General features: G+C 42.7%; 1 protein-coding gene across 2 annotated transcripts in view; it reads left to right on the forward strand.

Annotated features, from left to right (window-relative positions):
* The window catches only part of SLIT1 (slit guidance ligand 1), a 241,731-nt gene that overhangs the window by 200,590 nt on the left and 27,344 nt on the right, over nucleotides 1-13,797 (forward strand). For both annotated transcript variants that reach the window (XM_020997034.2, XM_020997035.2), the window contains exons 22-25: nucleotides 1,357-1,425; nucleotides 7,581-7,652; nucleotides 9,091-9,162; nucleotides 10,174-10,245. In XM_020997034.2, coding sequence (XP_020852693.1) covers nucleotides 1,357-1,425; nucleotides 7,581-7,652; nucleotides 9,091-9,162; nucleotides 10,174-10,245 — 285 coding nt within the window. The remainder of the gene's footprint in view (nucleotides 1-1,356; nucleotides 1,426-7,580; nucleotides 7,653-9,090; nucleotides 9,163-10,173; nucleotides 10,246-13,797) is intronic.

Here is a 13,797-nt window from a genome sequence, read left to right on the forward strand (position 1 = left end):
TCATTTTCATTTAAATTTTAGTTGTCGTCACACTGGGGAGATGATGAGAGAGTAAACTAGTAAAGTTGGGAATAGGAGTGGACCTGTCATTTTGCTGGCATATAGAATTCTAGAGAGTTGCTTAGAGCATCGTGAGGGTAAATCATTTGCCTGAGGTCACAAAACCAGTATGTGTCCAAGTCAGGATGTAAATGTGGGTCTTGCTACCTCCTTGTCCACCATGCCATATTGTCCTTCTAGGTTTGTATCAGTAAGAATAGAAAGTTTGGGACACATGAGGAAGAATAAATCAACAGTACTTGGTGACTAATTGAACATGGAGGAAGCAAAGATGACTGAGGTTTCGAGCCTCAATGAGGGGGAGAATAGCAGTGATTCTGACAAAACCAGAGAAAACACTGGGGAGAACTGATTTGAGGGAGAATCTACATTTTGAGTTAGAGATGATAGGGCATACAAATGCACGTGTCTAACGGGCATTTCAAGATGTGGAACTGGAGTGCTAATGTAAAGTTACAAATATAGAATTGAGTTTCACTGGATGGCTATCAGCAATGGTAGCTGAAGACATAGAGTGGGATCAAGTCATTAAAGGAGAAAGCATATTGATAGAATTTCTTTATCTGTAAAATGAATGTGCTGGACCTGATGAGTTCTTAAGGTTCTTTCTAGCTTGAATCTATGACTTTGATCCTGAACATAGGGTTTTAGCTGAGCCTTGGAAAATGCCTCAGTTAGGTAACAGGAAGAGGAAGAGGAGCTAGTGAGGAGACAGAGGGATGGTCAAAAAAGAGGGAGGGGTTTTTTCCTTTCATTGAACATTCTCTGCCCCTGGTCTCACCAAGCTTTTAGAGGCATTATTGCAAAAAGTAATTCTATTATCTAATTACAAACAAAACAAAAATGGATTTCCTCCTGAAATTGGGTGTGGCAGAAAGAGCACCATACTTGGAGTTAGAAGCTGTGGTTTTGAGTCCCAACCCTGCCACTTACTTATACCTGCATGATCTTAGGCATGACATCTGCCTTCTCTGACTCTTAGTGTACTTATCTGCAAAACTGGAACAATAATACTTACTCTCTCCCCTCAAAGGGTTGTTCTAAGAGTCAGATGAGGTAACGTGAACTAAAATTTAATGAGGCAAACTGTCTCAGACCTCTAAAATGTTATAAAAATGTGGTATTCTTTAAGTGGTAGCAGAGGAGTAAATTTGGTATTCTCCTTCAATGAAGAGGTGATGTGATTTGGGGTGTCCTGAAAAGAGGTTGTTCTTAGCAGAGGCACAGGTGGAAATGAGGTGGGGAAGGAAAGGCCTTTTAAAAGTCACTAAGATACCTCGTGGTTTTCTCTTACAGCTACCTGGATGGTAATCAGTTCACCCTGGTCCCTGCTCAGCTCTCCACCTTCAAATATCTGCAACTTGTGTAAGTATCCTGGACCCTTCCCTTTTCAGAGTTCTCTGTCACAGCAAAGGAAGGGTTCACGTGGTCTGGAAGCAAGAGACAGACACGGCTGATCTCATAACCTGAAGGGAGGGTCCACTGGGCATCCTCTGGAGCCTCCTCCAGATTTCCATCTTCTACCACGTGTACTTTTCCTCCTAGTAGCGCTGTGAGTGCAATCATTCTGCCACCTTGTGGCCACACTAGGAACTGCATTATCCCAACACCCCAATCTAAAAGCATTTCCCTACCTGCGGCTCATAAACATTCCTGGGCACTCCTTAGTAAGGAGTACAGGTAAGACCACCTGTAGGTTGCTCATTTTCATTTAAGTTTTAGTTATCTTCACACTGGGGAGCAGGCAGGGAAGTTACAAAGGGAATGAGCCTGTCTGGAGGGTTCCTTGGCACCCACTGCTGTCTCCAAACACAATGAATGAAGTGGTAGCAACAATTGTCAGCTGGCGGGGAGACACTTGAAAGCAAGCTAGAAAGGAAAGGTGGTGCCAAAGGGAATTTGGAGACCCCAGATTCTGCCAAGGGAGTCCTGAGCCAAGGGTAGGGCTGGGGTACGTTCAGGTAAATGTAGTACAATTAAAAAAACAAAAAACCAAACCCTTACAATGTCTGCTGTGTGAAGTAACACAGTGCTAAGCCAGGAAATTGAAGCCCAGAGAGCATCATTAATTGGGGAATCACAGAAGGCTTCATGGAGGAGACATCTTTTGGGTTAGGTGATTCAGCAGGTGAAGGAGGGAATGAAGGAAGTTCCAGGCATTGGGGACTCTAAATACAATTTATCAAGACTCTCTCTAAGAGGACCTAGCTATTGATCAAACTCACATGTTCTACATAGCCCCTATTAGCAGTCTGTGTCTAGTCTGGGTTTGATATTTCTTTCTTGGTTATTAACGTCATGATCTTGTTACGTGTGTCCCATGCCATGAATGTCCTGTGCCTTGGGTCAAACTATGCCCACCCCAGGGACCTTTTTTTCCCCCAAAACAGCCTGGGGAAGTTCAGAAAATGAACAACTTCGGTAAGTGGTATGGCTAGCAGATTCTTGTCGTGCCCTTCTTGATGACGTGTGTCACCGTAGCACTGGCGGACGGCATGGAAGGGGGAGGTAATTAGTCTCCAGGTTCCATCCCTCTCTACCAGTCCTCTCCTCTGTTCTCCAGAGTTACTAGCCATACATTTTGCAAGTTCCCACTGCCTTATTGCTCCCAACTCTCTCCTCCCACTCCATACAACTCATACTCTCCCACAACAGGGCTTCCTTCTCTGGCTGAACCAACCCTCACTCCAACTGCTCCCTGTTCTTTTGTGCTACGAATTGACCCAGTCACTCTGCAAATGCTACCTCTTGTGCTCCCCCTACCCACGCTGCTGACTCACGACCCACGCTGCCCCACAGCTACTTCCCAGCACTCTGAGACAGACTCCAGAGAAGGTTTCTGGGATGACTGGCGGCTGTGTGCCCCCGAAGGCCAGGGCACATAGCTGCTTGTTGCTTCTTTCTTTTGACAATTTACATGGCACAACCTCAAATCATTTGCCCTAAAACACCTGCCTTCATAAACACTCTTCGGCAGCCACAGAATGAAGTTTTATATTCAATTAACAAGCAGTTTATGAAGCATTACGTGCCAGGCACTCTACTAGATGCTGGAAACCCGGCTCCAGGATCTTTGCATTGTCTGGTGGTGTAGGTAATCTTGACTACTCATTGCTAGTCAAAAAAGATTTACTGGGTGCCTGCTAATTGCAAGGTAAGGGGGGGAACACACTCCTAAATAATTGCCATGAAGATAGAAGTATAGAGAGAATATTCTAAGTCAGAGGTTCGTACCCTGGGGTCACAGACCCCCCAGAGGTTAATGGATAGATTTCAGGAGTCTATGAACTTGAATGGGAAAGAAATTACATTTTTATCTTCTCTGACCTCTACCTGAAATTGAGCATTTCCTTTGATCATAGATGTTGGCAACAAAAGGCCATTCTGAGAAGGGGTTCAGGGATCTCTCACATGCAAGGTTAAGAAGCTTTGCTCTAAGGATTTGTGATCTCATCATTGTGAATGTTCTCTTTCCTGAGGCAGGATTTGAACTCAGGCCTTCTTGATTTTGAGTCCATTGCTCTGTCCACTGCATCACCTAACTACCTCTGTAAATATATGGAATTTGTTATTCCCAAGAAGGGCTTGGATAACTCCATAGAGTCATGGAATCTTGGAATTGCAAAGAACCTCAGGGGTGGCCTGGGCCAACCTCTGACCTAGATTAGAAATCCTTTCCGCAACATCTCTAACAGGCCACCCAACCTTCTCTGGTACGCTTCTATGGATGGGAATGCAATACGTGAGGACTCGGTGCATTTAACTGGTGGATGCCTATGATTGTTTTAAAGTTCTCTCTTTCATCGTGTTGAAAACTCCCTCCTTGTAACTTTCGTTCATTGATCCTAGCACTCTTACGGACAGCGAGATAGCACCGTGGATAGAGGGATGAGCCAGTAGTTAGGAAGGCCTGAGTTCAAATTCAGCATCAGACACTAGCTCTATGACTCTGGCCAAGTCACTTAACCCTGTTTGCTTCAGTTTCCTCATTGATCCCAGTTCTCCGTCCCACAAAGAACAAGTTTATAGAACATCACCTGTCTTTTGTACTGTGATGCCTAATTAACAATCATGCTCCAATTCTTGCTGCCTTTATCTTTTTATTCGAAGGGTAGAGTTTTTTGTTTTTTGTTTTTGGCCAATATCTAAACAGTGAAATTTACCATAATGATTCAGTTTGAGATGTTCTGAAGAGCCTTGAAAGAATGTCCCCACCACTGGTTTTGAATGCCTTTGTTTGCCATCAAAAGAGAAAAGATGGGATCGGCTTAAAATTCCGTGAAAAGATTTTTTTTTTTAAAGAGACCTGGACCATCCACATAATCTCAAAGGAGCCCTTCCAAATTATTTTTATGGGCTTCCAATGAAGTGTGAAGAGCTCAGGTAGCTGCCAACAGAACGTCAAATAAAGTGATTTAACAGCCCTTCCCTTTTCCTGCTGACCTTTACTTGGTCTGATACTAAACAGCTGCATTTGTAGCTTTGAACCAATTGGAGAGGTAGGGTAAGATGAAAGGGCAAAATATTGGGTCAGCCCTTTCTCTTAAAGATGCTGCTTAGTGGGGAAAAACAACATCAATGTTAGCACTGCCGTTACCAATGAAAACAGACATTTATTGAAGTCACAAATCTGAAATTTCTTCGATAAACTTTTTATATGACCTGAGCTATCCAAGTAATCCCCTCAGACACTTCTAATACTACCCAAATTATTATTATTTTGACCACAAAGTCTTCAATATGTTATAATAATTAGAATTTTCGTTTTAGGTCAAATTTATGAAGAGGGGAGTTGAGCGTTTTATGTCCTACATATGCATGTTGTAGTAGTACACTGAGATCCCTGGTACAGTCAATGGGTACCCTAGTGGGGTCAAGCTAAAATAGAAGTAGGGACCACCAAGCCATATATAAAATCCTTCTGGGCTGCATATTGACTTAGAAACCCACACGTATTGATATATTTCTTATTTGAAGATCGATATGTCAACATGTTAAAATCAGATAGGGACTGCATTTTCATCTGGCAGTGCTATGGGCCATATACAGCCCACTGGCCCCGCATGTGATAACTCTGATGTACGGTATGTTTTTGCCCATTTTCTTAGACAGTGGTAGCAGGGCAAGGTGGAAAGAGTACTGTGCTCTGACTCCAGGGACCTGAAATGGTTGAATCCTGACTCTGCCTCTTATTGTGTGACTTTGAACAAATCATTTGGCCTTTGGTTTCCTCATCTATAAAATGAGGGGGGTTAGAAGAGATGGTTACAGAGGGTCCTTTTAGCTCCATGAGCCCATGGTCTCTGGCTTGGAACATTGTTTCACTACTTGAGATTATTAAAGGGATTTATAATTGTTGTCATGATGTTTATGATGCATTGCTGGTCACAGCTGTGATTTCTTTTATATGATGTCCTCAGTCAGGACTTGTTTTTATGGCTTTCCAAGGAAGTGTGAACAGCTCGGTTAGCTGCTCACAGAATGTCAAGTAAAGTTGATTCTGATATTATTCCTGTGGGAAAATAAGATGAGTCTTACAGCGATCCACTTTATGAAGAAATTTTTAGAAATGAATGGGAGCAAAAAGTCAGGTCTATATTCCCTCATGACATGCCTTGCGGGTATTTCATAAATGCTTGTTGAATGATGGATTGATTCTTTTAGGCTAAATATCCCCAACTCCTTTGACTCATGATCATTCCCAGGCCTCTCACCATCCTGGTCATCCTTGTTTATACATTCCCTGGCTCCTTTATGTCCCTAGAACTGAATGCAATATACCTCAGATATATCTGACCTGCTCAGAGTAATGAGTCAATTATCATCTGTTATGATTTAAACACTGCTGCAGCTTAAGGGTGAATGAGCTGCTTTTTTTTTTTTTTTTTTAGCAATCACATTACATTATTAGCTCACGTGGAACTTGTGGTCAGCTAAAACTCCATTTTCCCCCCTCACGAATGATTACAATGTCAGACCTTCCCCTTCCTGTTCTTGTGAAGTTGAGTTTCTGAAGCTAAATGTAGGCCCTTAAGTTACTACTTTTAATTAATAGACTGAACTTGAAGAAAACAAATTTTCTTCAAAGCAAAAAAAAAAGATTATAAAAAATAAAACATGACAGTAAGCTCACTAGAAGTGGCTATGCCTACGTATATATTATGTGTATATATATGTTCATACATATGTATGTATGTATAGATGTATACTCATACACACATATATCTATATCTATATCTATATATCCCATGGTGCCTTGCACATAACATAGTAAGCATTCAATAAATGTTTTTTGGCCATGATAATTGCGCAGATATCTAGCAACACATTTGTTTACCCAATATTTAGTCCAAGTTAGTGGTTGTCCACTCACTCCTCCCTGGGCTATATTTCCCAGTTTCAATTGATCCTGAAGAGACGCATGATTCCTCAGCAGTTCCAAGGAAGCCAATCCTTTCATTTGTAGAAGAAGGAAGAGGAGGAGGAGGAGGAGGAAGAGGAGAAGAAGAAGAAGAAAAGAGAAATGAGCAAAATCGAATGAGCAAGACAGACACAGAGAGAGATATGAAGAAAGATGGGAAAGGAGAGACTTTACTACAGAGCAGTAATAATAGCAATAATAAATGCTAATCATTATTAATAATTAATATTGTTACTAAATGTTGATATATTCTTACTGATATTTATAAAGTGCTGTAACGTTTTTAAAGCACTCTCTCTACATCATCTCATTGGAGCCTGACAAGGACCCTCTGAGACAGATAATTCAGTTTACAGCTGAGGAAGGCAAGCCTCAGGGAGGTTGGATGATTTCCCAGTCATAGAGTCACAGAGCTAAAAAGCATCAGAAGTGGGATTTGAACCCAGGTCTTCCTAACCCAGAGCCTAGTGCTTTATCTCCCAAGCCGAGGAACAAAAGAAATGTCTGGCAGCCAGGACTGAGATGTTAATGGAGCCACACAGGTGCATACCTGAAGGGGGTGTGGTTCTGCTGTGTCTCAACCAGCCATAGATTCACTGAATATTAAAAACAGGACATTCCTTAAAGCTCACCTAGTCCAGGGGTGGGGAACCTACTGCCTGGAGGCCACATGTAGCCCTCTAGATCCTCAAGTGTGGCCCTTTCACCGAATCCAAACTTCACAGAACATCTCGCCTTAATAAAAGGATTTGTTCTATAAAACTTGGACTTGGTCAAAAGGCTGCACCCGAGGAACTAGAAGGCCATAGGTTCCCCACCCCTGAGTCCTAGTCCCAATTTCTCATGCATAAACCAAGGCCCAGAGAAGGGGGCATTGGATTGAGCAGTGTCTAGGTCATCAACTGATACTCAATACCTTGTCTCCTCCCATTTACCACCGACAGGGATGGGGGAAGGGAACAGGTGGCCCCTTGGGTGATGGGCAGCATTGGGCACATGATGAAACAGATGGTGGCCAGGTGTTACTGGATCTTCTCAGTCTCTCTTTGCATTAACTGGTTTCTTTCTCTTTTCCAAATAATACATTTGTGTTTTCCAGGGACTTGAGTAACAATAAGATCGGCTCCTTGAGTAATTCCTCCTTCACTAACATGAGCCAGCTCACCACCCTGTGAGTACTACTGGGAACCCTTGGGCAGGGCAAATGTGCTATAGTTTTTAGAAAATCCACTTGTCTGTTTTCTTTACTTGTTTTCCCTGGCCCAGCCTCACTTCAAACAGTCAGCATAGAGGTAGGTCAGGCCTAGATGTGAGTCTTCTTCTCGATGACTGTGTCAAGCCCAGAGCTGGGAAAGTGAAACTGAAGTTTGACATCTGTGTTGGCTATTTCCAAACCACAAATCTTAGTGATTTTCCTTATTTCCATTTAGAGCCAACTATTCAGAAATAGTGTCTATGAACATGGTCCAGCTCATTAGCAGGCTTAGTTAGTACTTTAGAGCCCACTGACAAGTTCTGGTTATATGGCTGGCGCTGACAGAAAGAGATAGAAAGATGAATAAAATACATTCCTTCTCCTCAAGTAGCTTATAGTCTAGTGAGCACAGCCATTAACAAAGGTGCCAGCACCTGAAATCTGCTGGGAGAAATTGAGCTGTTACAAATTAAACAGTTTCCTTCTTCATCCCATCCTCTCCTTCTTACAGCTAAGAGCCAGAGAGCAGATTGAGCTTAATTTGTTTCTCCTTAAATCTGTCTGAAATCAGAGCGATACACCAGGGACAAACAGTAGGGTGGTGACAGCAGGTGGGAGGAATTGAACAGGAAAGCTCTGACCACCTCTTCTCCTCTCTTCCCCTCTTCAGGAGATTCCTGTCTAACTCATCTATCTACTCTGTTTTTTCTCTAAGCCCGGAATGTGCCTGCAGTTCAGAGATGGAGCTAAATGGCCATTTTCTCCCATCATTGGCAGCATGTAGCTACCCCACACCCTTACACAACCTATGCCGCTATGAAACAAACACCTGGCATTTACAGAGGGTTTCCAGGTCTGCGAAGTACTTGATATGCCAGTACCCACACTTGTCTTCCAGAGGGGTTACCCAGTTACTTGGCCCCATTTTAAGCATCTGTGGCATTTGGGCAACTTGGTACTTCCTCACCCATCGTGTCTCACTTAAATGGGAAGGAGTCATTGAGTTTCTGGGAGGCTGTCTCCATCGCTGGCTGGCAGGCATCCTATTGGTGATCTTGGCAGCGACCAGTGTGTAAACTGTCAGAGGGAGCTTACTCCTTTGTTTGCATACAGTGTAAATACTCTATCTAGTTTAATACTTCCCCACTGTTTGCTCATTCATTTAACTCTGTGCCCTTAACTAATAACATCTGTTCCCCTGTCTGCCTTAGATTTCAAGTTTACTGTGTTTAGCTCTTCAGATAATACCACTCACAGGTAGATGCTTTGTTTGAGAAGGAGGAGGAGGAAGAGGAGGAAGAAGAGAAGGAGGAAGAACACACGAGAAAAGCTGACCCCTTGAATCCAGAGACATTACATGTGTCATGTGTGACTCTTCTGTTGGTCTCTGAGTGCTTCCTTTCCCTCTTCACAGGATTCTCAGCTATAATTCCCTCCGGTGCATCCCACCACTGGCCTTTGAGGGACTCCGTTCTCTCCGGCTGCTGTAAGTCCTTTTGGCTCCTTCTGTCTCTTCTACGCAAAACTCCTCTGGATGGTCCACCCACTGAAAAATGGTTCTTCTCACCCGTACAACTGGGAAGAAATGATCCCTTCCCTCTAGACTTCTAACACAGCATGGTGGTCATGGTTAGAGGACTGACCTTGGAGTCAGGAAAATCTGTGTTGTTCTGCTTCCAACTCATACAAGCTCTGTGACTCTGAGCAAGTCATTTCACTTGTCGAGGGCCCTGGCACTGCTGTCTAAGACTCTAGGTCACAGCTGCCAGGCTGAATCAGTGGAGATGAATGAGAACGTTTTGCCAAAAACAACTAAGATCCAGAAAGGTCGGTCAGAGAGGTGATGCCTGCATTAACTGGCACAAAGGATGCAGATGTGGGGTATTAAGGAAAACTCAATTATGTTTCCTCCCTTCCCCCTCCCCTCAGTGGTACAAATACATGCCTTCTTTAAGGAGCTAATATCCTCCTTTCCCTGGGGAAAATGATACTATAAATAGATCACATTTATAGAGTGCTTTACACTTTACAAAGAATTTTCTTCAAAGCATTTTCCTAAAAAAAGGTCAGAACAACATCCCTGTGAGGTAGTGCAGGTATCATCGCTGTTTTACGGGAGAAAACAAAAAAAAATGGAGCTCAGAGGCACCAAGTAACTTGCCTAAGGTCACCCAGCTAATAAATGTTGGTGCTGGTATGGACTGGGATGAGTAGAAGCCAGGCTGTTGAACAAAGACCCTTCTCTAAGCCCATCCCCCCAATCCATGACACTGTGGCCCGCCAGGGGCCAGCCATGACCTGGCCAGACATCCTCCTTAGAGCCCCAGATGGGGGTATTCTTGTGACTACACCCCAGCAAGTCCCAGCTTGTCAGAAGATTCTAAGCCAGCCCCTTGTTTCCAGTTTCAACCACCTATCACCTGGTTCTGTATGTCTGCAAATTGGTGGCGCCGTTCTTCTTGGGAATGGCACCAACAGTAGCTTGTTGTCTCCTTAGATCTCTCCATGGCAACGACATCTCCACTCTCCGTGAGGGCATTTTCACTGATGTGACCTCCCTATCTCATCTGTAAGTACCTCGCTGCAGATATTCCCTATCTGGGTGCCCCTTTTGGGTTTAAGCCGAGGTTTGGGACGGGGCAAGAAAAATAAAAATAATAATAATACTAATAGGCATTTTTGTACTGTTTTAAGGTTTGCAAAGTGTTTTTCAAGATGCTATCTTATTTGATCTTCACAAGAACTCTCTGAGGTGGGGGCTGTTATTATCCTTGTTTTACAGATGAGGAAACTGAGACATGCTTGTCCAGGGTAATAGAGTTAAGTGTCTGAGATGGGATTTGAACTCAGGTCTTGCTGACTCCAAGTGCAGCCAGCATTTTAATCATTGAGTCACCTATTCTGCTTGTCCAAGTTATTCAGTTCAATCCTGCAGGGACATATTGAGTTCAGTAAACACTGAGAAAGATACAAAGATGCGTAAGAAATGGTCCTGTCCTCAAGAAGCTTATGTTTATTCGTTCCAAGGTGTAGTGCTCTCTGAGGAGTCAGCTCTGGAGATCCCTGAGGCAGACAGGCTTACTGTTAATTACCCAGCATCCCTTTACATTTGTAATTTCCCACAGACCTCTTGCGCTACCAGGCAGTTTAACATTTTTAAAATTAATTTATTTTGATTTATCAACAATCACTTCTGTAAGCTTTTGAGTTTTAAATCTTTCCCTCCTTCTCCCCCAGACGGTGTGCAATCTGATATAGGCTATACATATACATTCCTATTATACCTATTTTCCCATTAGTGATGTTGTAAGGAAGAATTAGAACTAATAGGAGGAACCACCAGAAAGAGGAAACAAAACACAACAGAAGAAAAAAAAAAGCAAATAGTGTGCTTCGATCTGCCTTCAAACTCCATAGTTCTTTCTTCGTATGTGGGTAGCATTTTCCATCATGAGGCTTTTGGAGATGACTTAGGTCCTTGCATTGCTGAGAAGAGCTAAATCTGTCAAAGCTGATCATCATCATACAATGTTGCTGTTACTGTGTACAACGTTCTCCTGGTCCTGCTCACTTCACTCAGCATCAGTCCATACAAGTCTTACCAGGTTTTTCTGAAGTCTGTACTAGACAGTTTTAAATGGCTTCTTTGGAATACTGTTCGGAAAATGTTTTCTGATGAGGCAGGAAGTCCTGTTTCACACAAGACATATAAGCTTAATGGGACTTATGAGCCAGGGGCACAGGCTGAAAATATAAATAGCTTCCCCCCCCCCAAATAAAATTCAGATAAATTCACAAAAGTGATGAAGAGAAACCAGGATGTTTGGGATACATTCAACTTAATTCAGACGTTTGTGAAGCACTGAACTTATACAAGGTACAAAACGGGGCGCAAAGCTACAAGAAACCAAAGTGCAGTGTCTGCACTTTAATGGCTTATAATCTAATGGACTATGGGGGCAGGAGGAACACCCACAAAGCAGTATGTTGCAAAACAGAGCAGGATTTGTGTTAGGTGTGTTAGGTAAGGTTCAGAGAAAGAAGTAAGAAGTGGATGTTAAAGAAGACAGATGTTTCTCGGTTCTACTGCCAGAGACAGTAGAAAGCCTGCCATTCTACCCCTGCTACCCTTGCCCTCTCTGGTCATTGCTTTCTCCATCTGTAAAATAGGAATATATATGTATACACATATACGTACACATGTGTATGTATGTATGTATATGCACATACCTAGGTGTATATTTATATATGTATATATAGGGCAGCTAGGTGGCTCAGTGGATAGAGTGGCAGGCCTGGAGTCAGCAAGTTTTATCTTTCTGAGTTCAAATCTGGCCTCAGACACTTAATAGCTGTGTGACCCTGGGCAAGTCATTTAACCCTGTTTGCCTCAGTTTCCTCATCTGTAAAATGAGCTGGAGAAGGAAATGGCAAACCACTCTAATATCTTTGCCATGACCCCAAATGGGGTCATGAAGAGTTGCACACAACTGAAAAACATGTACATACATATATATATATATATATATATATATGTATATGTATATATATGTATATATATATACACATATATATACATATATATATTCACATATATGTACACACACATACACATATCCTTTAATTCCCATTTTACAGATGGAGAAAACAATGACCAGAGAAAGGTGTATTGTATGTATGCATGCATGCACATGTATATACATACATACATGCTCATATATACTCCTATTTTACAGATAGAGCCATGAACGGAGATTGTAAGATATGTTGTGTGTATACATATATACATATATGGACATGTATATGCATACACACCTATACTCCTATTTTACAGATAGAGAAAGCCATGACTAGAGAGGGTAAGAATAAACATGGCAGGTGTAGATTTTAGAAGTTAGCCACGTCTGAAGTGACTCCCTCACAGTTGTGGACTCCCCAACCCCAGCAGTGTTCAAGGGAAGCCGTACAACCAAGCAGTTTTTTCAGCATTCTGCCTCTTCTTGACCAGGCCACAGCACCTCAGAGAGCCAGCTGCAGATCGCCCATTTGAGTTTCTCCAGCTCAAGCCTCCTGGTTTTAAGGACAAAAGTGTCTCTGGCTTCTTAGTGGGTGCTCTGCCTCCCGGGTTCCAAGGTCATTAGGAATTCTCCCCTGATGCCAGGCTGTGATTCTGAATAGGTCACATCCTTGTTCACCACCACAATTAACTCCCCCACCCACAAAATGGAGCCTGCTCTCTTCACCGCTGATTCCCAAAGGCTCTTGGCTCCACGCAGACGCCTCCACCGTCCTTCTGGGCAGTAAAAGGGGGCGAGTTCTGGTTGCCATGCAAACTTCTGGCTGTGTCTTTCTTGAATTGGGTCTGTGTTTATGACCTTTTGGAATGACATAAAAAGTGAACAATAGTCAGGAACATTGTGCTCCTGTCCCCAGCTTACAGTTCAGAGGCTAAGTATTCAATTTTGCATTTTATAAATGAACAAACAAACAAACAAACAAACACGGAGACAAAGACAAACAGAACGTCCTTCTGAGTACACAAATTCCATTTGCAAATTCAAATTCCTTCTTTGGGAGAATTAGGAAGATTGGTCAGGAGACAGGGCCAGTTTAGGAGTTGCAAATTGATAAATATGGATGATACAAATCTGTTCAGATGTCATTTTGGAGCGGGTTCCCAGAATAACCAATCAGCTTCTTGGCCGATTCTGTCTAAGCCTGGTCACAAAGTTCAATTGTTTATAGAGATTTCTGTGTTTTGGCTCATACAAGGATGTGTCAAAGAGAAAACACAGTTATCTTCCACAGTACTTAAGCTAGCTTTAAGAATAAAGCAATGCCCCTTATATCTAAGGACAAAAAATAAACACACAAACAAAAAAACCTAAGCTAACAAAAAGCAGTGGGCCTGGGAAGTGTGTGTGTGTGTGTGTGTGTGTGTGTGTGTGTGTGTGTGTGTGTGTGTGTGTGTGTAAGAGACAGAAAGGATAGAGACAGAGAAAGCAGAGATAGAGAGAGAGAGACAGAGAAGGGGAGAAAGGAGGGACACAGAGAGAAGGGAGAAACAGAGACAGAGAAACACAGACAGAGACAGACACAGAGAGAGAGAGACATGGAGAGT

Source organism: Phascolarctos cinereus, unplaced genomic scaffold, assembly GCF_003287225.1.
Source record: "Phascolarctos cinereus isolate Bilbo 61053 unplaced genomic scaffold, phaCin_HiC Scaffold_3;HRSCAF=262, whole genome shotgun sequence".
NCBI lineage: Eukaryota > Metazoa > Chordata > Mammalia > Diprotodontia > Phascolarctidae > Phascolarctos > Phascolarctos cinereus.